This window comes from Anomaloglossus baeobatrachus, chromosome 9 (assembly GCF_048569485.1).
Source record: "Anomaloglossus baeobatrachus isolate aAnoBae1 chromosome 9, aAnoBae1.hap1, whole genome shotgun sequence".
NCBI lineage: Eukaryota > Metazoa > Chordata > Amphibia > Anura > Aromobatidae > Anomaloglossus > Anomaloglossus baeobatrachus.
Window position 1 is genome coordinate 14871867 of NC_134361.1, and position 24659 is coordinate 14896525.

Here is a 24659-nt window from a genome sequence, read left to right on the forward strand (position 1 = left end):
AGGCTGCTGATCTTATATGAGGTCGCAGGCTGAATACAGGAAGGAGAAGAGGCCACAGCAGCACAGAGGATGTCAGGAGAGGACGATGCTGATCTTAAAGGGGGCCACAGGCTGAATACAGGAGGAGCAGAGTCCACAGCAGCACAGAGGATGTCAGGAGAGGATGGTGCATAACAGGTTCCCCTAGCAGCACAGAGTAATTCAGGATGGGAGTGTGCTTGTCTTGTAAGCGAGTAGTGCTGCTTTCACAACTAATGGTTTGTTACAATGTAGCAGTCTAGACAATCCCAACACATCACAATACAAATCTCTCTCAGTCCTAGCTATTAGCAATGATACACTGTAACAAACCCTCAGTTGTGTGAGCGGGAGAATGAGGGGCGAGAGCCTCCGGATGTAAATAATAATGTTCTCACTCAATGACAGCAAGCAGAGATCTTACATTTATGAAGGATTGAAACAAAAACTGTGACTTTTACAGAACTCTTCGTATAAGATGATTGTTACATTTTGCTGCTTTGTTTGGCGTTTGTGTCCGTTCCCTTCTGTGACCCTTTGGGTTGCAGTTATTTTCCCATTACATTATGTATTATTTTCGTGTTTTCTCTCCACTTGTAACATAAAGTCATTGTCTTTAGAGCAAGGCTTGGATTTGGAGCGGCTGACGTCCCCGCCGGCCACATCACACTCCACACTCAGGTTTTAGAGGAGCAGAAATCATTTTTTGCTGGTATTCTGAGCCCCGGCCGCAGCTCGGATGATTACAGTTTCATTAATGGCTGTTTTAGTGGCACATAAAAGCTGTCAGGACGGATCTGTGTCACCGGACGACGGCCGGGATGAGCAGATGAGGACTGACATTCATTGTGACAGATTGGACGTTTCGTGTGTCTGTGATCAGCTGCACTGCACGAAGGGAAAAAACGCGCAGGGAACGGAAATGGAAGGGGCCGGAGTGCAGCTGTGAGCTCCGGAGTCAGCGGGCACCGGGGCCGAGGGGATGTCAACAGGGACGTAATGTCTATATATTCGGGGTCCACAACCCCCAGGGGCCTCACCCAGGATAATTATCATGAGCCCACAAACTTAAAGGGCCGGTGTCCTGTGATTCAATACCTTCCTTCTCATGATTTATGCTTGCTGTCAATGAATTAAAGCATTGTTTTTGTATCCAGAGACTAAAGCCAGGTCTCGTTATAACTGTGATACATTGTAACATTTTCAGGATAATTTATCAAGAAGAGATCTAGAAAAAGGTAAAAAAAATAAAAATGCAAAGATCTCTGCATGCTGTCATTGAATGGAGCCACACTAACGTTGGCCTACACACACAGCTGAGGGCTTGTTACAGTGTGTGGTGGTAGTTACAGGGATTGTCTATGACTGAAATATTGATGATCTACCCATCAATATTAGAGAGTAGGTGGTCCGACACCCGGTACACCCCACTAAGCTGTTATCAGAGGCTGGTAAACAGTGAACAGAACTAGAACAGCGCCATACACTGTGCAGTGGCCACTCTCGGTACTGCAGCTCAGCTCCTGTAAAATTGTCAGACCCTACCAATCTGATATTAATGTCTAAAGATAGATCCTCAACATTTCAGTCATGGACATCACCTTTAGGGAAATTAGCCTGGACAGGAGACAGACCTGTGGTGCTGCTGTGGGTAGAGGATTGTTTACACTTGAAACAACTGTAACAAACCCCCAGCTGTGCGAACAAGTCTAGATCTATATAGGAATATCAATATCAGAATCATAAAAAAACAGATTCCGGTCATAAACCTGCAGATTTGGGGGTTTATGATGCTCGTCTGCAGACCCTGTCAGTGTACGCAGCACCCCCCAATCTACAATACAGGATTATATACAAGGGCAGGCCCCTCTCTCAGAAGCTGGGTGCTCAGATACATTCGCCATTGTGCTATGTTATAGGTGAGGGGCTCATCAGCCGGTCTGCATACAATCCCGGGGTGCAGACGTAGTTACCCCTGGAGGTGGCTGCACTAGTCACTACCTGACTGCCACCATCACATTCTGCAGGCACGTCTCACCACTCCAGCTTTGTCGCTGCCACCGCCGGGGGCTTTGAAGTTCCCCTGTGATAGATCTTGTTCTTTGTGTTACTTGCAATGAAGTTTCTCTTTGGTTTTATGTGGGGTGCTGCTGAGTGGGGGCGGCGGAAAGGAAGACGCAGCGCAGGAAGCCGACAGTATAATGTGCCATGAGGTATAAATATGTAAAACTTAGCGGCCAACATCTGCATAGGGTAGTACAGTGCAAAAAAAACAAAAAAAGTATTCATTCACTGAATGAGTGAAGCAAGCAGAGATCTTAAAACTAAGGTAATTTAAAGATATTTGATTGTTTTATATGGGGGTGCTCTTAATGCATCTATAGCCTTTAGGTGGATTTGGGGGGTCATTTCCACGTGCCTATCCCTGTGCTCCTTCCATCCTTTCCAGAGACTGGCACTTGTTCACTTTCCTCTATATTTATGGTGACCTTTCTGGACTATGCAGCAAAACTGACTTATCAAAAATTTGACAAAAAGTTTCGTGATGATGTGACCCATAACTTGCAACATGAGGCTCCAGACAATTTTCCTCCCTTAAAAATGGGGAGATCTGCTGCCCTCCTATGTGACGAGACGTCCATCCCAACATGGGTGACACCCTCATGGCTGGGAGTACGGGCGTCTGTTCTGGACAGACGCTGCCTCCTGCATAAGAAATGAAAACTCGGTCAGGGATCCGCAATTCGCCTCTTTTCTTCCCTCCTGGTTTTAACATTTTCTTTTTTTCTTGCTGTCAGCGAATAGAAAAACTCTTGTTCACATTCAAAGCATGAAAAATGTGTTACTCTATTTAGAGGCCAAACAACTGGCCTGATACATAGTAACAAATAACCAGGGACAGAGAATTCTGTGTTGTGGATTGATACATTGTAACATAGATACAATGGGTTCAAGTCTGTGGATGTAATCAAGAATGTTCCTATTTACCAACAGCAAGCAGAGATCTTGGAGACACAAAGTTGCTCTTCATTATACAGCAATGTGAGGCATATTCTCATCATGAACCTGTGGACTGTGAGCCCTCGCGGGCAGGGTCCTCTCTCCTCCTGTAGACTGTGAGCCCTCGCGGGCAGGGTCCTATCTCTTCCTGTAGACTGTGAGCCCTCGCGGGCAGGGTCCTCTCTCCTCCTGTAGACTGTGAGCCCTCGCGGGCAGGGTCCTCTCTCCTCCTGTGGACTGTGAGCCCTCGCGGGCAGGGTCCTCTCTCCTCCTGTAGACTGTGAGCCCTCGCGGGCAGGGTCCTCTCTCCTCCTGTAGACTGTGAGCCCTCGCGGGCAGGGTCCTCTCTCCTCCTGTAGACTGTGAGCCCTCGCGGGCAGGGTCCTCTCTCCTCCTGTGGACTGTGAGCCCTCGCGGGCAGGGTCCTCTCTCCTCCTGTAGACTGTGAGCCCTCGCGGGCAGGGTCCTCTCTCCTCCTGTAGACTGTGAGCCCTCGCGGGCAGGGTCCTCTCTCCCCCTGTAGACTGTGAGCCCTCGCGGGCAGGGTCCTCTCTCCTCCTGTAGACTGTGAGCCCTCGCGGGCAGGGTCCTCTCTCCTCCTGTACCAGTCTGTTTTGTACTGTTAATGATTGTTGTACGTATACCCTCTTTCACTTGTAAAGCGCCATGGAATAAATGGCGCTATAATAATTAATAATAATAATAATAATAATGAACCGTTATAGATGTCAGAAAGATGATGGATTCTCTCCAGAATGCGGCAGCTGCTATAACAATGCGGCTGCACATGGACGTCTCCTCCATTCACTTTTATGGGAATTCAGAAAATAGCCATTAAAGGTCTGTGATCAGAAACCCCTAGAAGAAGTTCTTTGCATAAGATGTTGTGACACACATAACGCTCAGTGATGTCCGGCTCCTATGTGACTAATATGATGTGCCTTGTAGCAGCCGGATAATAGGATTTGTTCACTTCTGTACATGGTTTGGTTTGGGCGGGTGGGGGTTATCCCGGGAGGGTGGGGGTTATCCCGGGAGGGTGGGGGTTATCCCAGGAGGGTAGGGGTTATCCCGGGAGGGTGGGGGTTATCCCGGGAGGGTGGGGGTTATCCCGGGAGGGTGGGGGTTATCCCGGGAGGGTGGGGGTTATCCCAGGAGGGTAGGGGTTATCCCGGGAGGGTGGGGGTTATCCCGGGAGGGTGGGGGTTATCCCGGGAGGGTGGGGTCTTCCCATTTTCAGAAGTCATGAGATTGTGAAAATCAGAGTCTGGATCCGCTCATTTTGCTCTCAGATTTATCAGTATTCCTGGAAGAATCTAACACAATTAGAACCCGGAAACAATGTAACAATTTGTTGTTGACTTCTGTCACATGAAACAAATAGTCCAAGCAGATAAACAGACAGAGCACTTTACCCGGCAGGTCCGGCCCCTTCTTCAGGTCGTCTGTAGGAGATTTTGTAAAATCTTTTTGTTACAATTTTGTGCAAAATGTGACAAAAATCGAGACACAACTGCCGTGCACCAACACCCCCAGAATGACCGAACTGAAGACAAGACGACCAAGAACATCGAGGAAGCCGTAATGAAGAAATAAGTGGGTGAGGGCAAAACAGATAAGGAGAAAACAATAATCTTAATATATGGAGGGCGATACTGAGGTCATCATCCTCCTCATCATCATCCTCACACTGTAACCCGCACAGCAGGTGACGGTACTTACGTGGTATAGCGGGACCGTGTTACTTTCGGCGAGGGAGAAGGTCAGGGCGTCCTGCTGTGTGGGGTCCAGCCTCCCCGCTGAGGTCAGCATGGACGGGCTGATGGGGTAACTGGGGCTGCCCGGGTTCTTGCCTTTTTTCCTGGACCGCCGCCCCGTGTCCCTCTTGTTGTCTTTCTGGGTCACCGGTTCTTCTTGTATTACCAGGATCTTGTCATCGCTCAGGTAGCGCAGAAGGGAATTCTCAGAGTCTGATACAAAAAGATGGATGGAAAAAACAAAAAAATGAAAGGTAAGCAGAGCGCCACACATCCGGGGGCGGGGGGCTCCTGAACCTGTGCACCACGATGAGCATCTCTCAGCTATAGCATATGTCTGTGACCTTTCTGCTCCACCCACTGAAGTCTGATGTACAGACAGAAAATCCCTCAACCTGCAATCCCGGGATAAAGGCCGGCTGCAAATAAGACCACCCAAACTCCACCTATAGTGTGAACTAAGCCCTGAAACACTCACTGTGTCCTCCACAAGATCAGCACAATCCTCTCCTGAAATACTCTGTGCTGCTGGGTCCTGCTTTTTCCTCTATGTATCTCTGTGACCTCCTATAAGATCAGTGCTCTCCTCTCCTGAAATACTCTGTGCTGCTGGGTCCTGCTCCTTCCTCTGTATCTCTGTGACCTCCTATAAGATCAGCGCTCTCCTCTCCTGAAATACTCTGTGCTGCTGGGTCCTGCTCCTTCCTCTATGTATCTCTGTGACCTCCTATAAGATCAGCGCTCTCCTCTCCTGAAATACTCTGTGCTGCTGGGACCTGCTCCTTCCTCTGTATCTCTGTGACCTCCTATAAGATCAGTGCTCTCCTCTCCTGAAATACTCTGTGCTGCTGGGACCTGCTCCTTCCTCTATGTATCTCTGTGACCTCCTATAAGATCAGTGCTCTCCTCTCCTGAAATACTCTGTGCTGCTGGGTCCTGCTCCTTCCTCTGTATCTCTGTGATCTCCTATAAGATCAGCGCTCTCCTCTCCTGAAATACTCTGTGCTGCTGGGTCCTGCTCCTTCCTCTATGTATCTCTGTGACCTCCTATAAGATCAGCGCTCTCCTCTCCTGAAATACTCTGTGCTGCTGGGACCTGCTCCTTCCTCTATGTATCTCTGTGACCTCCTATAAGATCAGTGCTCTCCTCTCCTGAAATACTCTGTGCTGCTGGGACCTGCTCCTTCCTCTATGTATCTCTGTGACCTCCTATAAGATCAGCGCTCTCCTCTCCTGAAATACTCTGTGCTGCTGGGTCCTCCTCCTTCCTCTATGTATCTCTGTGGCCTCCTATAAGATCAGCGCTCTCCTCTCCTGAAATACTCTGTGCTGCTGGGACCTGCTCCTTCCTCTATGTATCTCTGTGGCCTCCTATAAGATCAGCATACTCCTCTCCTGAAATACTCTCTGCTGCAGGGAACCCTACTATTTTGTCCTATATGACCTGTGACCTCCCACTTCTCCTGAAACCCTCTGTGCTGCTGGGGACCCCACACCCTCCTGTTGTGGTACTGGTGGTATTGCACATGGGGAGTTCACAGTTTGCACCCACGGCCGGGCCCTGTACCCCCTGTAGCGCGCAGAGGAAGTGGCATTTAGTGCAGCAGGAAATGGCAAATATCACATTATATAGAGATGTATTCAGATGATTTACAAGACAAACCGCAGAGCCCGGCTCTATGGACGGACTACAAGTCCAAGCAATCCTCCCCAGCCTATACCAGCAGCTTTTAATAATTATTCATTTCTTATGGTTATTATGGACTGTATCTTTCAGAGCTGTCATGTACACGTGGCTTTATTCCAGAGGAGCTGCCACGCCGCCCCATGTAACACTGCAGAGCAATGTAGCGCCCCCTGTCTTTACTTATCACTATTACTAGTAACATATTCGCTGACAGCAAGCAGAGATCTGGAGCACAGGCAGGATGACAGGACGGGCTGTGTCTGATGGATCAGGAGGGAACGTTACCTTTACCTCCGCTCCACATGGGGACTGATACAACATCTGGGCAACTAATGCTCACCCAGGCCTCTGCTGCAGCAGCCCACACCCCTCCCATATCATAGACACAGTCTGGGCTGAAGAGCTGACACTCACCTCTGCTTCCTCTCTTATACATATTGGGCTCTTTGGGGTCTCCAATCCAACTGTATTCTGTCGGCATTGATACCGGCCTCAGGTCTCCTAAGGGGAGAAGAATCTCCGGTCATACATGGAATAGAAGGGGCCTGATGCCCAAGAGCAAGCCCCCGTTACACACGCCGGATTTGCCATTAAATAAGGAGCTGAAGGTTCTGCCAAGACCCATGGACATCTGCAGCCCATCCGAAGAATGGAGCCCTGCACGGGTCCTCCCATAAACAAGGAAATCCGAACCAACCAGGCCTGGACCCTCTCCACCCACAGACCCCAAAGCTGCAGCATGGGGACGTCTCGGGAGGTTATTGACCACTGGAGTCCACAGTGTTAATGTATCAATAAATTGACAATTGGTCTTTACCAGTTTGGGGACTGGACACTGTTGGACTGTAGAAATTCACCAAACCTATAAGACCACGCCTAGTTGTCAATTTATTCTGCAAAATGCAGAATATCTAAAATTGCACCAAAATGTTGACATTTTCATCCATTACCCCCCAATTACAGCTGAATCCGCCATTATTAATAAATGTATCCAATGTGTTATGTCCTGTGAACTTGGCTTCTTTGCAGGAGATCTCCGAGTCTTCCGTCATTTCTCAGATGATGGTTGTTATAGGAAGTTACATCTTGTATCAGGGAGACCCCCAACGAGGAGGCCACCGACACATAAGGGAACACAGACAGTAATTGAGCGCTGAGATATCAGAGCGCAGCAGTCACGGTAGGAGGTGTCAATGGGGGGCGCTGTCCGAGCGAGTCTGCATCTCTGATATATGTCACACATTTCTGATACAAGGTGGAACGTGAATCCTGAGACAGTGGAGGCAGTGAATTGGCGCTGATATATTATGTCATATTTGTAGATTAAAATATGCTGTGAGATACAATATGAAATTCTGAGATAATAGGTCAGTGCGGAGATGTGATGTCATAGTCTGAGATAATAGGTCAGTGCGGAGATATGATGTCATATTCTGGGATAATAGGTCAGTGCGGAGATATGATGTCATATTCTGAGATAATAGGTCAGTGCTGAGATGTGATGTCATATTCTGAGATAATAGGTCAGTGCGGAAATGTGATGTCATATTCTGGGATAATAGGTCAGTGCTGAGATATGATGTCATATTCTGAGATAATAAGTCAGTGCGGAGATGTGATGTCATATTCTGAGATAATAGGTCAGTGCTGAGATGTGATGTCACATTCTGAGATAATAGGTCAGTGCTGAGATGTCATGTCATAGTCTGAGATAATAGGTCAGTGCTGAGATATGATGTCATATTCTGAGATAATAGGTCAGTGCTGAGATATGATGTCATATTCTGAGATAATAGGTCAGTGCTGAGATATGATGTCACATTCTGAGATAATAGGTCAGTGCTGAGATGTCATGTCATAGTCTGAGATAATAGGTCAGTGCTGAGATGTGATGTCACATTCTGAGATAATAGGTCAGTGCTGAGATATGATGTCACATTCTGAGATAATAGGTCAGTGCGGAGATGTGATGTCATATTCTGGGATAATAGGTCAGTGCGGCGATATAATGTCATAGTCTGAGATAATAGGTCAGTGCTGAGATGTGATGTCACATTCTGAGATAATAGGTCAGTGCTGAGATATGATGTCACATTCTGAGATAATAGGTCAGTGCTGAGATGTGATGTCACATTCTGAGATAATAGGTCAGTGCGGAGATGTGATGTCATATTCTGAGATAATAGGTCAGTGCGGAGATATGATGTCATATTCTGAGATAATAGGTCAGTGCGGAGATGTGATGTCATATTCTGGGATAATAGGTCAGTGCTGAGATGTGATGTCATATTCTGAGATAATAGGTCAGTGCGGAGATGTGATGTCATATTCTGAGATAATAGGTCAGTGCGGAGATATGATGTCATATTCTGAGATAATAGGTCAGTGCGGAGATGTGATGTCATATTCTGAGATAATAGGTCAGTGCGGAGATATGATGTCATATTCTGAGATAATAGGTCAGTGCGGAGATGTGATGTCATATTCTGAGATAATAGGTCAGTGCTGAGATGTGATGTCACATTCTGAGATAATAGGTCAGTGCTGAGATGTGATGTCACATTCTGAGATAATAGGTCAGTGCGGAGATGTGATGTCATATTCTGAGATAATAGGTCAGTGCGGAGATATGATGTCATATTCTAAGATAATAGGTCAGTGCGGAGATGTGATGTCATATTCTGAGATAATAGGTCAGTGCGGAGATGTGATGTCATATTCTGGGATAATAGGTCAGTGCGGAGATGTGATGTCATATTCTGGGATAATAGGTCAGTGCTGAGATGTGATGTCATATTCTGGGATAATAGGTCAGTGCGGAGATGTGATGTCATATTCTGGGATAATAGGTCAGTGCGGAGATGTGATGTCATATTCTGAGATAATAGGTCAGTGCAGAGATGTGATGTCATATTCTGGGATAATAGGTCAGTGCGGAGATGTGATGTCATATTCTGGGATAATAGGTCAGTGCGGAGATGTGATGTCATATTCTGAGATAATAGGTCAGTGCTGAGATGTGATGTCATATTCTGGGATAATAGGTCAGTGCGGAGATGTGATGTCATATTCTGGGATAATAGGTCAGTGCTGAGATATAATGTCATATTCTGAGATAATAGGTCAGTGCGGAGATGTGATGTCATATTCTGAGATAATAGGTCAGTGCGGAGATGTGATGTCATATTCTGGGATAATAGGTCAGTGCTGGGATGTGATGTCATATTCTGAGATAATAGGTCAGTGCTGAGATGTGATGTCATATTCTGAGATAATAGGTCAGTGCTGAGATGTGATGTCACATTCTGAGATAATAGGTCAGTGCGGAGATGTGATGTCATATTCTGGGATAATAGGTCAGTGCGGAGATGTGATGTCATATTCTGAGATAATAGGTCAGTGTGGAGATGTGATGTCATATTCTGAGATAATAGGTCAGTGTGGAGATGTGATGTCATATTCTGGGATAATAGGTCAGTGCGGAGATGTGATGTCACATTCTGAGATAATAGGTCAGTGCTGAGATGTGATGTCATATTCTGGGATAATAGGTCAGTGCTGAGATGTGATGTCACATTCTGAGATAATAGGTCAGTGCGGAGATGTGATGTCACATTCTGGGATAATAGGTCAGTGCTGAGATGTGATGTCATATTCTGGGATAATAGGTCAGTGCGGAGATGTGATGTCATATTCTGAGATAATAGGTCAGTGCTGAGATGTGATGTCATATTCTGGGATAATAGGTCAGTGCTGAGATGTGATGTCATATTCTGAGATAATAGGTCAGTGCGGAGATGTGATGTCATATTCTGAGATAATAGGTCAGTGCAGAGATGTGATGTCATATTCTGAGATAATAAGTCAGTGTGGAGATGTGATGTCATATTCTGGGATAATAGGTCAGTGCTGAGATATGATGTCATATTCTGAGATAATAGGTCAGTGCAGAGATGTGATGTCATATTCTGAGATAATAAGTCAGTGCGGAGATGTGATGTCATATTCTGAGATAATAGGTCAGTGCTGAGATATGATGTCATATTCTGAGATAATAAGTCAGTGCGGAGATGTGATGTCATATTCTGAGATAATAAGTCAGTGTGGAGATGTGATGTCATTCTGAGATAATAAGTCAGTGTGGAGATATGATGTCATATTCTGAGATAATAGGTCAGTGCGGAGATGTGATGTCATATTCTGAGATAATAGGTCAGTGCGGAGATGTGATGTCATATTCTGAGATAATAGGTCAGTGCGGAGATGTGATGTCACATTCTGAGATAATAGGTCAGTGCGGAGATGTGATGTCATATTCTGGGATAATAGGTCACTGCTGAGATGTGATGTCATATTCTGAGATAATAGGTCAGTGTGGAGATGTGATGTCATATTCTGGGATAGTAGGTCAGTGCAGAGATATGATGTCACATTCTGAGATAATAGGTCAGTGAGGAGATGTGATGTCATATTCTGGGATAATAGGTCAGTGCTGAGATGTGATGTCATATTCTGGGATAATAGGTCAGTGCGGAGATATGATGTCACATTCTGAGATAATAGGTCAGTGCGGAGATGTGATGTCATATTCTGGGATAATAGGTCAGTGCTGAGATGTGATGTCATATTCTGGGATAATAGGTCAGTGCGGAGATGTGATGTCATATTCTGAGATAATAGGTCAGTGCTGAGATGTGATGTCATATTCTGGGATAATAGGTCAGTGCGGAGATGTGATGTCATATTCTGAGATAATAGGTCAGTGCTAAGATGTGATGTCATATTCTGAGATAATAGGTCAGTGCGGAGATGTGATGTCACATTCTGAGATGACTGGTCATCTGTGTGGTGTACTGTATGTTTTCTAGCCTCCTCTCCATTCTCGGCGTGTGAGGATATCCGCAGCGCCATGTGATGATTATTATCACCGCTGAACGCCCCTCTTTTTTGGCCTCATGTTTTATTTAGCTGCGTCCGTGTGGTGCTGGGAGCAGATGGAGCCGACGCTGGCGACTATTTATAGAGGCTCTATGTTAAATGCAGATAACGCTCGCCCTAATTAGCGCAGTCGCTTCCCGCTCGGAGAGGCCGATGAGGTTACGCGATTGTGAACAGATGAGTGAATCGTCTGCTGCGGCTGCACGGCCGGGACACACGCGCTTCACACTCCGGCTGTGACCGCCGCCGCTCGCTGCTCTGAAGTCTCGGGATCTGTGACATTTTCTGAATTTTGATTTTGTAGAAATTTACATAAAGTTTCCGATCACACGTATTTATGAAGAAGCGTCCGCCGCAGACGGGATCATAAGTGGCGCCAGGAGTCAAGAGGAAGTCACAAAGGCTAGAGTCAGATTAGCTTCACTTCTCTTCTACGGACCCTGATTGACACCAAGTCTTATACTCCAGTCACATCCAGAGCTGCAAGCACAAGTCTGCTGTTACACTGCTTTACACCCAGGCACAGCCAAAGCTGCATGCACAATTCTGCTGTTACACTGCCTTACACCTAGTCACCTCCAGAGCTGCATGCACAATTCTGCTGTTACACTGCTTTACACCTAGTCACCTCCAGAGCTGCATGCACAATTCTGCTGTTCCATTGCTTTACACCCAGAGCTGCATGCACAATTCTGCTGTTCCATTGCTTTACACCCAGACACATCCAGAGCTGCATGCACAATTCTGCTGTTACACTGCTTTACACCTAGCCACCTCCAGAGCTGCATGCACAATTCTGCTGTTCGATTGCTTTACACCCAGTCACATCCAGAGCTGCATGCACAATTCTGCTGTTACACTGCTTTACACCCAGTCACCACCAGAGCTGCATGCACAATTCTACTGTTACACTGCTTTACACCCAGTCACCTCCAGAGCTGCATGCACAATTCTGCTGTTACACTGCTTTACACCTAGTCACCTCCAGAGCTGCATGCACAATTCTGCTGTCCCATTGCTGTACACCCAGAGCTGCATGCACAATTCTGCTGTTCCATTGCTTTACACCCAGAGCTGCATGCACAATTCTGCTGTTCCATTGCTTTACACCCAGGCACATCCAGAGCTGCATGCACAATTCTGCTGTTCTATTGCTTTACACCCAGTCACATCCAGAGCTGCATGCACTGCTTAACACCCAGTCACCTCCAGAGCTGCATCTTCAATTCTGCTCTTACATTGGTAGATATTCCAATTACTTCCGGAGCTGTATTTAATATTTGTCTTATACACCAGTCATAATTGGAGTGGCATTCAAAACTCTGCTCTTACATCCTATCTTAAGGCCCTGTCACACACAGATAAATCTTTGGCAGATCTGTGGTTGCAGTGAAATAATGGACATAATGTTCCATTTGTACACAGCCACAAACCTGGCACTGATTGTCCACAAGTTCACTGCAGCCACAGATCTGCCACAGATCTGCCACAGATCTGCCACAGATCTGCCACAGATCTGCCACAGATCTGCCACAGATCTGCCACAGATCTGCCACAGATCTGCCACAGATCTATCTGTGTGTGTGTGACAGAGACTTTATACTCCAGTCACATCCACAGATGTATATAATATTCTTCTCTTCCATCATGTTATAAACTCTTGTTTCCTCCAGAGCTGCATGCATAATTCTGCAGATACATTATTGTGAGGCAAACCCTGGGATATGAAGATGAATTATGACTTCCAGTCATAATCGCTCTCATCACTCCATGGCAGTGCCCCCTCCCTTCTTGTTCTCAGATGTCCAGCATCTGTGAAGGTGTCACATCCCAGCAACACATCCCATGGCCATCTCCTGTGATATGGAGATTAGGTGATGTGGGAACAATGGACACAGGATGACTCCCTGCCGTGACCCTGTAGTAGGGGCTGCTATCTAGTTAGCCAGCTTGGAAGTATCCAGACAGGACGACTCCAGTAAAAAATGGTTCATATCTCGCAAGCCATATTTCCGATAAATATGGCAACCATAAAAATGGTGTCTCCGCATGCGGACGATGCTGGCACACCCTTTTTATGGGAGCAGGACCTGGGGAAATACCCCAGGCGTGATATCAGCCAATGGGGAACTAGTAGACAAGTCATGAGTCCTCTCGTTCTGTAGCTAAATTCATAGCTGTCACAATGAGAGCGTTGGCGTCCGCCTACGACGCTCCCAAGCAAAGTTATGGCCCATATTCCATGTGTGGATTTTGTCCATAACTCCAGCCAGGGGTGGAGCAGTGCTCCCTCTGAGGTCACTAAGGTAGGAGGGGACCTGGATTTGCCCAGGTTGATAACCCTACTTCGGCCATTTTCCAGTGTTCTTCTGCTCGGGGGCCTGGTTGGGAAAGACCTGTGAGGGAGTTCCTGGAAACCTGGTCTACAGCGCCCCCCTGTGGCCAGACGCACAAGGTAACTGCTGGAACTGTGTATGCCTGTTTGTAAACCATGCTTTATCTGTAACTGTACTCTGACATATGTATATTCTGTAGATTCCCTATTGTATATATTGCAGTTTCTAGTGTGCTTTAGGCTGATTAAATTATATAATTAATCTTGGGCTGTTCTGTTATCTCGATCTTGAATCCCACGTCTGTGTGTTCGGCTAATAGTTACCGTGAAGCGGTTGGTGGCAGCGAGTTGTGCCAAGGATTATTGTGGGGAGGCCAGTGAGATTCGGGGAGATTTTATATATTCCGCCCGCGGAGGTCGGGGGAATATATACCCTACTCTCACCGGGGACCCTTCAATAATCGGCATAAGTAGTATAGCGGCCTCCTTGCTTATTGTCGGGCAATTCCATAATTGGCCTGACTATAAGAGGGGCGCTAGAGAGCGCGTCACGTGCTCTGTCTGTCGGTCGGGAGGTATAAAGGAGGGGTGACCCCCACTTGTTACCCCCCGATTGTGACGTACTGGTAGCCAGCGCGGGGGATTTCTGAGTGACCCCCCCGGTGGTTCGTGACATATTGGTGGCAGCAGTGGGATCGAGATAATAGTGTGTGTGAGTGTGAGACCCATACTCCCAGACACTAAAGACTGCCTGCAGCAGCTGTGGCTGCTGGGGTCTTCAGACTAGCTCAACACTAGAGTGTCAGAGTGCAGATACTGTAAGGTGTGTGGAGGCATCAGGTGTCAGTTCTGTGTCAGTGACCAAAAGTCTGCAAGAATGGCTGATGGCACCAGGAGCAGAGCTATGCAACTGGCCAATGCTAAAGCAGGAGCCGAAGAGAGGGAGGACGGTGCTGTGGACAGTAATGAGGAGGTTGCCCACGAGTCCTCCAGGAGCTCGACGCCAGAAAACCGTTCTGCAGAGGACAGCGCACAACCTGGCAATTATGGACAAGATGAGGAGCAGCTCACCCAAGGGTCCTCAACGAGCCAGATGCCAGCCCTCCGCTCTGCAATGGACAGTGAATCACCAGGCTCCGCAGCGGGCCGCAGATCACCACGTGCCATTCCACCGAGCCTGGGAGGCTCGGATAGCCTTCTTCAAATGGCTATGGCCCTTCTCCAGGCTGGAGACCAGGAGGGCTACAAGGAACTCCTGGCAGAGCGCAGGGCAGAGCGGCAGGCAGCGCGTGAAGAGCGCCAGGCAGAGCGTGAGGCTGCGGAGCGACGGCAACAGGCAGACCGTGACCACCAGCTGCAGCTAGCTCAGCTCCGGCCCTCATCAGCCACACGTGACCTTCAAGACACCAAACTTCCAAAGGTCCGTGTTGAGGACTTCCCAGTGCTGGAGAAGGATGGAGACTTGGACTCTTTCCTGACTGCTTTTGAACGGACTTGCCTGCAGCACCATCTGGACAAGGACCAGTGGGCCAAATACCTGACCCCCCGTTTAAGGGGTAAGGCCCTGGATATCCTTGGGGACTTGCCTGCTGAGGCAGATCAGGGCTACGACACCATCAAGCGGGCCCTGATCCAACAGTACAACCTCACTCCAGAGTCCTACCGCAAGAAGTTCCGGAGCCTACAGAAGGGACCAAAGGACTCCTGGGCTGACCACCGGCGGGCACTTGCCCGAGCTGCCGACCACTGGACCCAAGGCCTGCAGCTTTCCACCGGACCGGAGATCCTGGACTTGTTCATCACGGAGCAACTCTTGTGGAACTGCCCTGAGGATCTCCGCCAGTTCATCCGAGACCAGAAGCCAAAGGGGTCCACGGCTACAGCTGCCCTGGCCGATGACTACACCAACAATCGGGCTCCTGAGGCCAGGAGAGCAGCCACCAGCAGCACCTGGAGAGGGGGTAAGATGAATTCTACGACTGCCCCACCTGCCCCTAGACTGCAGGGGGTGTCCCCCTCAACTCCCCTCTCCAGGCCCATGGCAGAACCAAGACGGTGCCACCAGTGCAACCTACCTGGACACTTCAAGGCCATGTGCCCTCAGCGTCCCAAGGCCCCGGCTCCGTCCCCGTCCCAAGGGCCGCCCAAGGTGTATTGTGTGGGTGGGGGTGGTGGTAGGTCCCTGGACAGCTTCCAACCTGTCACCGTCGGCCGGTCTGTGACCATAGGATTGCGAGACAGCGCCTCGGAGGTGACTCTGGTGCGGCCTGGGATGGTGTCCCCCCAAGACTTGATCCCTGGAAAAACCCTCGCTGTCTCCGGGATTGGAGGCATTGACCCGGCGCTGCCTGTTGCTGACATTTATGTGGACTGGGGCGCAGGGCGAGGGGTGAGGGAGGTGGGGGTAACTGATCGGATCCCCGCAAACGTGCTACTTGGGACAGATTTGGGGCAGATAACCTCCCAGTTTGGGCCCCCACCAAGGGCTGAACCTTCAGCCAGTACGGACGTGCCTCCGGACAATGTTAATGTGTTATCTATGAATGATGTGAGAGAGGGGGGAGTGAACTCTGATATTTCTGCTTGCATAGACACCATAGACACACACTCAGCTGCAGCTGTGACAGGGGAGGGGGTCAGAGAAAGGTGTGACAATGCCTCTACAAGTAACCAGCCAGTGAGCTGGGATCTGTTGCCCTCTGCAGGGATAAGCAGAGAGCAGGGTGCTGCAGGGGGAGGACCAGTGTGTGGGGTGGGGGCTACCACAGCAACTGTGGGGTCCCCAGAGATTTCACAGCGGGGTTCTGTTGCTGCAGGAGGGGAACAGGCAGGTGAGATTGGGGCCGGTCCAGGAGCGGAAGTGCTCCCAGGTAAGATCTCGGTGCAGGGTTCCCCCACAACCGGGGTGTCAGGAAGCCAGGTCGGTCTGCCTGAACCGGCGACTTGGTCAGGAACGGAGGAGGAGCAGGCACGACCCACGGTCGCAGCGGCTGTGGCCGCTGTCACCCGCAGTGGGAGTGCTGGAAGCCCAGGGGCCTCCCGGAGGTCCGATAGCTCTTCCCCTTCTGACCAAGTGGCAGCCGAGTCAGGTGGAGGCCAGGACACAGGTCCCGGGGTACTGACTGAAGATGTGACAGTCTCGTCGATTCTGGCCACATCTAGTCAGGGGTTTCAGGCAGCGTTAGAAGCTGACGACGGCCTGAAAGCTCTTAAGGAGCAGGCGGCACAGCCTCCCTCGGACTCGGACCCGGAGCGAGTGGTCTGGGACCAAGGACGGCTGTACCGGGCCACGGTCCAGCAGGGTTCACCGGAGGCGTGGCCCAGGGACCGACAGTTGGTGGTACCCTATCCGTTCCGGACGGAGTTGTTGCGGATCGCACATGAGATTCCGATGGCCGGACACCTAGGGATCGCTAAGACCAAGGCCAGGTTAAACCAGCATTTCTACTGGCCAAAAATGGGGGCCGATGTGGCTGCCTACTGCCGTTCGTGTGAAACCTGTCAGAGAGTGGGGAAGGCGGGGCCACACCCCAAAGCCCCACTAGTATCTCTGCCAATCATCGATGAGCCTTTCAGGAGGGTGGCTGTGGATCTGGTCGGCCCGCTGGCCATCCCCAGCAGCTCCGGGAAACGCTTCATACTGACGGTAGTGGACTATGCCACCCGGTACCCAGAAGCAGTGGCCTTGTCGTCCATTCGGGCTGACAAGGTGGCCACCGCATTGCTGGAGATTTTCTCCCGAGTGGGTTTTCCCCAGGAAATGCTCACTGACCGGGGGACCCAATTCATGTCCCAGCTGATGGAGGCCCTCTGTAAGCAAGTCCAGGTGCGACATCTGGTGGCCAGCCCGTACCATCCACAGACTAATGGCCTGTGCGAGCGGTTTAATGGCACCTTAAAGCAGATGCTTAAGATGTTGGTCGACTCCCATGGGCGTGACTGGGAGCGGTATCTCCCACACCTGTTATTTGCTTACCGGGAGGTTCCACAGGCCTCAACAGGATTCTCACCGTTTGAGCTCCTGTACGGACGACGTGTGCGGGGCCCCCTGGCTCTGGTGAAAGAGGCTTGGGAAGGGGATTTGGCCACCCCTGGAGTGTCGGTTATCGAGTGTGTCATGCGCTTCCGGGACAAAATGCAGGCCTTGACGCAACTGGTACACGACAATATGGCTCAAGCCCAGGCCGATCAGAAGCGTTGGTACGACCAGAACGCTTGTGAGAGGACCTACCAAGTGGGTCAAAAGGTGTGGGTACTGGTCCCCGTACCACAGGACAAGCTTCAGGCAGCCTGGGAAGGCCCATACCTCGTGTACCAGCAGCTCAACCCTGTGACGTACCTGGTCACCCTGGACCCTGCCCGTGGAAGGCGGAAGCCCTTCCATGTGAACATGATGAAGGCACATCATGAGCGGGAGGCATGTGCGCTCCCCGTGTGCAACCTGCCCGAGGAGGGAGAAGGGGAAACCCTCTTGGATATGCTAGCCCAGGTTAGGGCAGGCGGATCCATTGAGGATGTGGAGGTTGGCCACCAGCTCTTGGAGGACCAACGGTCCCAGCTGTGGGCCACCCTACACCCCTTCCGGGGGTTGTTTACCAACCAGCCCGGAAGGACTAACTTGGCTGTCCATCACGTGGACACTGGGGATCATCCCCCGATCCGGCGTTCAGCATATCGGGTCTCCCTGGAGGTGCAGCAACACATGCGCCAGGAGATTGACGAGATGCTGAAGCTGGGGGTGATCCAGGCATCCAACAGCGCTTGGGCCTCGCCTGTAGTCCTCGTCCCTAAGAAGGACCGAACCACTCGGTTCTGCGTGGACTACAGGGGGCTCAATGCTGTCACGGTCGCCGATGCGTACCCAATGCCACGCATCGATGACCTGCTCGATCGGTTGGCCGGGGCTCAGTACCTGACCATCATGGATCTGAGCCGGGGATATTGGCAGATCCCCCTGACTCGCAAGGCCAGGGAACGCTCTGCCTTTATTACCCCATTTGGACTGTACGAGTCCACGGTGATGCCATTCGGGATGAGGAATGCCCCTGCCACTTTCCAGCGGATGGTCAACACCCTGCTCAAGGGACTTGAAGGGTACGCGGCCGCGTACCTGGATGACATTGCCGTCTTCAGTCCCACCTGGGAAGATCACCTAGAGCATCTAGCACAGGTGCTCAGGCGGATCCACCAGGCAGGTTTGACCATCAAGCCGGGAAAGTGTCAGCTGGCCATGAGCGAGGTCCAGTACCTCGGTCACCGGGTAGGCGGGAGAACACTGAAGCCCGAGCCTGAGAAAGTGGAAGCCATCGCATCCTGGCCCACCCCCAGGACCAAGAAGCAGGTGATGTCCTTCTTGGGGACCGCTGGGTACTATAGGAGGTTTGTTCCATGCTATAGTAGCCTGGCAAAGCCCTTGACGGACCTCACCAAGAAGAAGCTGCCCTCTGCAGTCGATTGGACAATGGACTGCGAGACAGCCTTCCGGGCCCTAAAGGACGCCCTGTCCAGCCCGCCCGTGCTACAGGCAGCCGACTTCACGCGGCCGTTTGTAGTACAGACCGACGCCAGTGACTTCGGCCTCGGTGCGGTGCTCAGCCAGGTGGACTCTGCGAGCCAAGAGCACCCAGTCTTGTACCTGAGCAGGAAGCTGTTACCACGGGAAGTGGCCTATTCCACGATGGAAAAGGAGTGCCTGGCCATAGTGTGGGCCCTGCAGCGTCTGCAACCCTATCTATACGGGCGCCACTTCATCGTGGAGACGGACCACAATCCCCTCAGCTGGTTACACACTGTCTCTGGGACGAATGGGCGATTGTTGCGATGGAGCCTTGCGCTCCAGCAATACAACTTCACCATTCGCCACAAAAGGGGCCGGGACCACGGTAACGCAGACGGGCTGTCCCGACAAGGAGAGGTCGCGGACGGGCGCACGGGGGAACACCGGAGTGTGCTGCCCCCTAGCGCCCTCAAAAGGGGGGAGGTGTGAGGCAAACCCTGGGATATGAAGATGAATTATGACTTCCAGTCATAATCGCTCTCATCACTCCATGGCAGTGCCCCCTCCCTTCTTGTTCTCAGATGTCCAGCATCTGTGAAGGTGTCACATCCCAGCAACACATCCCATGGCCATCTCCTGTGATATGGAGATTAGGTCATGTGGGAACAATGGACACAGGATGACTCCCTGCCGTGACCCTGTAGTAGGGGCTGCTATCTAGTTAGCCAGCTTGGAAGTATCCAGACAGGACGACTCCAGTAAAAAATGGTTCATATCTCGCAAGCCATATTTCCGATAAATATGGCAACCATAAAAATGGTGTCTCCGCATGCGGACGATGCTGGCACACCCTTTTTATGGGAGCAGGACCTGGGGAAATACCCCAGGCGTGATATCAGCCAATGGGGAACTAGTAGACAAGTCATGAGTCCTCTCGTTCTGTAGCTAAATTCATAGCTGTCACAATGAGAGCGTTGGCGTCCACCTACGACGCTCCCAGGCAAAGTTATGGCCCATATTCCATGTGTGGATTTTGTCCATCACTCCAGCCAGGGGTGGAGCAGTGCTCCCTCTGAGGTCACTAAGGTAGGAGGGGACCTGGATTTGCCCAGGTTGATAACCCTACTTCGGCCATTTTCCAGTGTTCTTCTGCTCGGGGGCCTGGTTGGGAAAGACCTGTGAGGGAGTTCCTGGAAACCTGGTCTACAGCGCCCCCCTGTGGCCAGACGCACAAGGTAACTGCTGGAACTGTGTATGCCTGTTTGTAAACCATGCTTTATCTGTAACTGTACTCTGACATATGTATATTCTGTAGATTCCCTATTGTATATATTGCAGTTTCTAGTGTGCTTTAGGCTGATTAAATTATATAATTAATCTTGGGCTATTCTGTTATCTCGATCTTGAATCCCACGTCTGTGTGTTCGGCTAATAGTTACCGTGAAGCGGTTGGTGGCAGCGAGTTGTGCCAAGGATTATTGTGGGGAGGCCAGTGAGATTCGGGGAGATTTTATATATTCCGCCCGCGGAGGTCGGGGGAATATATACCCTACTCTCACCGGGGACCCTTCAATAATCGGCATAAGTAGTATAGCGGCCTCCTTGCTTATTGTCGGGCAATTCCATAATTGGCCTGACTATAAGAGGGGCGCTAGAGAGCGCGTCACGTGCTCTGTCTGTCGGTCGGGAGGTATAAAGGAGGGGTGACCCCCACTTGTTACCCCCCGATTGTGACGTACTGGTAGCCAGCGCGGGGGATTTCTGAGTGACCCCCCCGGTGGTTCGTGACAATTATGTTTTCTAATCTAGTCACATTCAGAGCTGCATTCATAACTCTGCTCTTATACCACATCTTACACTCTGGTCACATCCACAATTCTGCTGTTACATTGTTTACACCCAGTCACATCCACTGCTGCATTTTCAATTTTGCTCCAGTTACATCTAAAACTGTACTTACAATTTGACTGTTGTATAGTCTTGTATGCTAGTCACTATTAGAGCTGCATTCATAACTCTGCTCTTGCTTCATATGTTATACTCCAGTAACATCTAGGCACATAATTCCAGTTTCATCCAGAGCTGAATGTATAATTCTGCCGTTACATCACCTTTTATACTCCAGTTAAATTCCGAGCAGCATTCATAACTCTGCTCTTACATCACATCTTAAGGGTACTTTACATGCTACGACATCGCTAGCAATCTCATTAGCGATGTGAAATTCTAGATCGCAAGTGCGATCTTTAGAGATCGCACATAGGTCATTTTACGCATGTGCGATCTCGAAAGATCGCACTTGCGATCTAGAATTTCACATCGCTAATGAGATCGCTAGCGATGTCGCAGCGTGTAAAGTACCCTTTACATTCTGGACTCATGAACAGCTGCATGCACAATTCTGTTCTTGCATCAAGTTTTATACTCCAGTTTCATTCAGAGCTGCATGCGTAATTCTACTGCTATATTAAGTTTTATACTCCAGTTTCATCCAGAGCTGCATGCGTAATTCTACTGCTATATTAAGTTTTATACTCCAGTTTCATTCAGAGCTGCATGCGTAATTCTACTGCTATATTAAGTTTTATACTCCAGTTTCATCCAGAGCTGCATGCGTAATTCTAATGCTATATTAAGTTTTATACTCCAGTTTCATCCAGAGCTGCATGCGTAATTCTACTGCTATATTAAGTTTTATACTCCAGTTTCATTCAGAGCTGCATGCGTAATTCTACTGCTATATTAAGTTTTATACTCCAGTTTCATCCAGAGCTGCATGCGTAATTCTACTGCTATATTAAGTGTTATACTCCAGTTTCATCCAGAGCTGCATGCGTAATTCTACTGCTATATTAAGTTTTATACTGCAGTCAGACCCACAGTGAAGGTGTGTGCATGTTCTGAGCACCATACTATACATTATATACTCCGGTGTACTGGTGTTTAGCGCTTCGTACCATGTGTTGGCGTCTTTTCTCTTCTCCGTACTCCGGTCGTTCTCCCCCTCTCATATTCTGAGCCGACTTCATGTCCCTCTCCTTCTACGAATGTGTAGTATTTGCCGCTCTCGTGCTCCAGGTAGTAGCTGGGAGACTCGGAGCCCTTCATCACAGATTTGCTGACGCCATATTTATTGATGTCATCGCACGGCACAATGCTAATGTCGTCCCTGCAGGAAGGAAACAAGTGAAAAAACGTGGAGCGCCGGAGAATCGGCGAAAATGTATCATCATCCTGAAAATATACATTGTGTCATCATAATGTAACTGTGTGTGATGATATCCATCATCCTCATCATCACTATCAGTGCATACATCATCTCATATGACATATGATGATATCTCATCATACATGTGACCTCATTGTAAAAAGAAATATATATAATCATCTCATGACAATATACCTGTGCATCGTACTATACATCATCATCAGATCGATCATCCTCACTGTATTCATCATTATCTCATCATCCTCATATAGATCATCACACTACATCATCAGCGACCTCTAGTGCTGGACATCATCACTCATCCGTGTCATCTCCTCATTATGATGTATCTTATCCTTATAATATTCCCATCATCATCATCATCATCTTATTGTCATAGTATATACGTTCATCATCATACATCAGTATCATCCTCTGCTTCATTATTATACATCAGTAGATTAAACCCCAAAGCATATACAGAATCATTTCATAATTCCATCATCCTCCTCCTCATCATCCTCCTCCTCATCATCCTCCTCATTCTCTGGCCTCCTGCACAACATGTTACTATTGATGTTACTGCCGCGGCTTCTTGGATAAGGTGGGCGATCAGATTTAGGCGGGGGCCTGCTCCCTGCTCTGCCCCTGCCCGTCTCATCATGGGGGTCATATGCAGGAAACGATAATATCCCTATTGTAATGTAATCCCCTCTCCTGTACAGAGACTGCTGCTGAGCCTCCGACTATACAAAGCTGAACAGGCAGAGCTTCAGTGTAAAGCATGAGGGACGGAAAGCAGGAAACAGAGCAGCAGACTGAGCAATGAGATGGATGTCAGACACTACGGATACAGCGGCTGGGCTGGAGTCACTGCTCGTAGATGTGCCACACCAGACCACCCATGTATTGTCTACATCCATGTCAACTGGAGAAGTATAAGAAGGAGATTAGGGTATTGCTGAAGTCTGTGCCCCCTGAAATTTTTGCACCCTGAAGTCTCTTCCCCCTCAAGTCTCTGCCCCTTGAGGTTTCTGCCCCCTGACGTTTGTGGCCCCTAAAGTCTCAGCGCCCTAATGTCTCTTCCCCCTGAGGTTTCTGCCCCCTCAAGTCTCTGCCCCTTGAGGTTTGTGCCCCCTGAAGTCTCAGTGCCTTGAAGTCTCTGCCCCCTGAAGGTTCTGTCCCCTAACGTCTCTGCCTCCTGAGGTTTCTGTCCCCTGAGGTTTCTGCCCCCTGAGGTTTCTGTCCCCTGAGGTCTCTGTCCCCTGAGGTTTCTGTCCCCTGAGGTTTCTGTTCCCTAAAGTCTCTGCCTCCTGAGGTTTCTGTCCCCTAAAGTCTCTGCCTCCTGAGGTTTCTGTCCCCTGAGGTTTCTGTCCCCTAAAGTCTCTGTCTCCTGAGGTTTCTGTCCCCTGAGGTTTCTGCCCCCTGAGGTTTCTGTCCCCTGAGGTTTCTGTCCCCTGAGGTCTCTGCCCCCTGAGGTTTCTGTCCCCTGAGGTCTCTGCCCCCTGAGGTTTCTGTCCCCTGAGGTCTCTGCCCCCTGAGGTTTCTGTCCCCTGAGGTCTCTGCCTCCTGAGGTTTCTGTCCCCTGAGGTCTCTGCCCCCTGAGGTTTCTGTCCCCTGAGGTCTCTGCCCCCTGAGGTTTCTGTCCCCTGAGGTTTCTGTCCCGTAGAGTCTCTGTCTCCTGAGGTTTCTGTCCCCTGAGGTCTCTGCCCCCTGAGGTTTCTGTCCCCTGAGGTTTCTGTCCCCTAAAGTCTCTGTCTCCTGAGGTTTCTGTCCCCTGAGGTTTCTGCCCCCTGAGGTTTCTGTCCCCTGAGGTCTCTGCCCCCTGAGGTTTCTGTCCCCTGAGGTCTCTGCCTCCTGAGGTTTCTGTCCCCTGAGGTCTCTGCCCCCTGAGGTTTCTGTCCCCTGAGGTCTCTGCCCCCTGAGGTTTCTGTCCCCTGAGGTTTCTGTCCCGTAGAGTCTCTGCCCCCTGAGGTTTCTGTCCCCTGAGGTTTCTGTTCCCTAAAGTCTCTGCCCCCTGAGGTTTCTGTCCCCTGAGGTTTCTGTTCCCTAAAGTCTCTGCTTCCCCAAGTTTCTTCCCCTTCACGTTTTTGCAATCTAAAGTCTCAGCGCCCTGAGGTTTCTGTTCCCTAAAGTCTCTGCCCCCTGAGGTTTCTGTCCCCTAAAGTCTCTGCCCCCTGAGGTCTCTGCCCCGTGAGGTTGGTGCCCACTGAAGTCTC

At 49.8% G+C, this 24659-nt stretch overlaps 1 protein-coding gene across 3 annotated transcripts in view; it reads right to left on the reverse strand.

The window, feature by feature from the left end:
- Window positions 1-24659, reverse strand: part of LOC142250831 (connector enhancer of kinase suppressor of ras 2-like) — a 405387-nt gene that overhangs the window by 57217 nt on the left and 323511 nt on the right. For all 3 annotated transcript variants that reach the window (XM_075323079.1, XM_075323076.1, XM_075323077.1), the window contains exons 11-13: window positions 22190-22401; window positions 6877-6963; window positions 4741-4988 (exon numbers count right to left, since the gene is read on the reverse strand). In XM_075323079.1, coding sequence (XP_075179194.1) covers window positions 4741-4988; window positions 6877-6963; window positions 22190-22401 — 547 coding nt within the window. The remainder of the gene's footprint in view (window positions 1-4740; window positions 4989-6876; window positions 6964-22189; window positions 22402-24659) is intronic.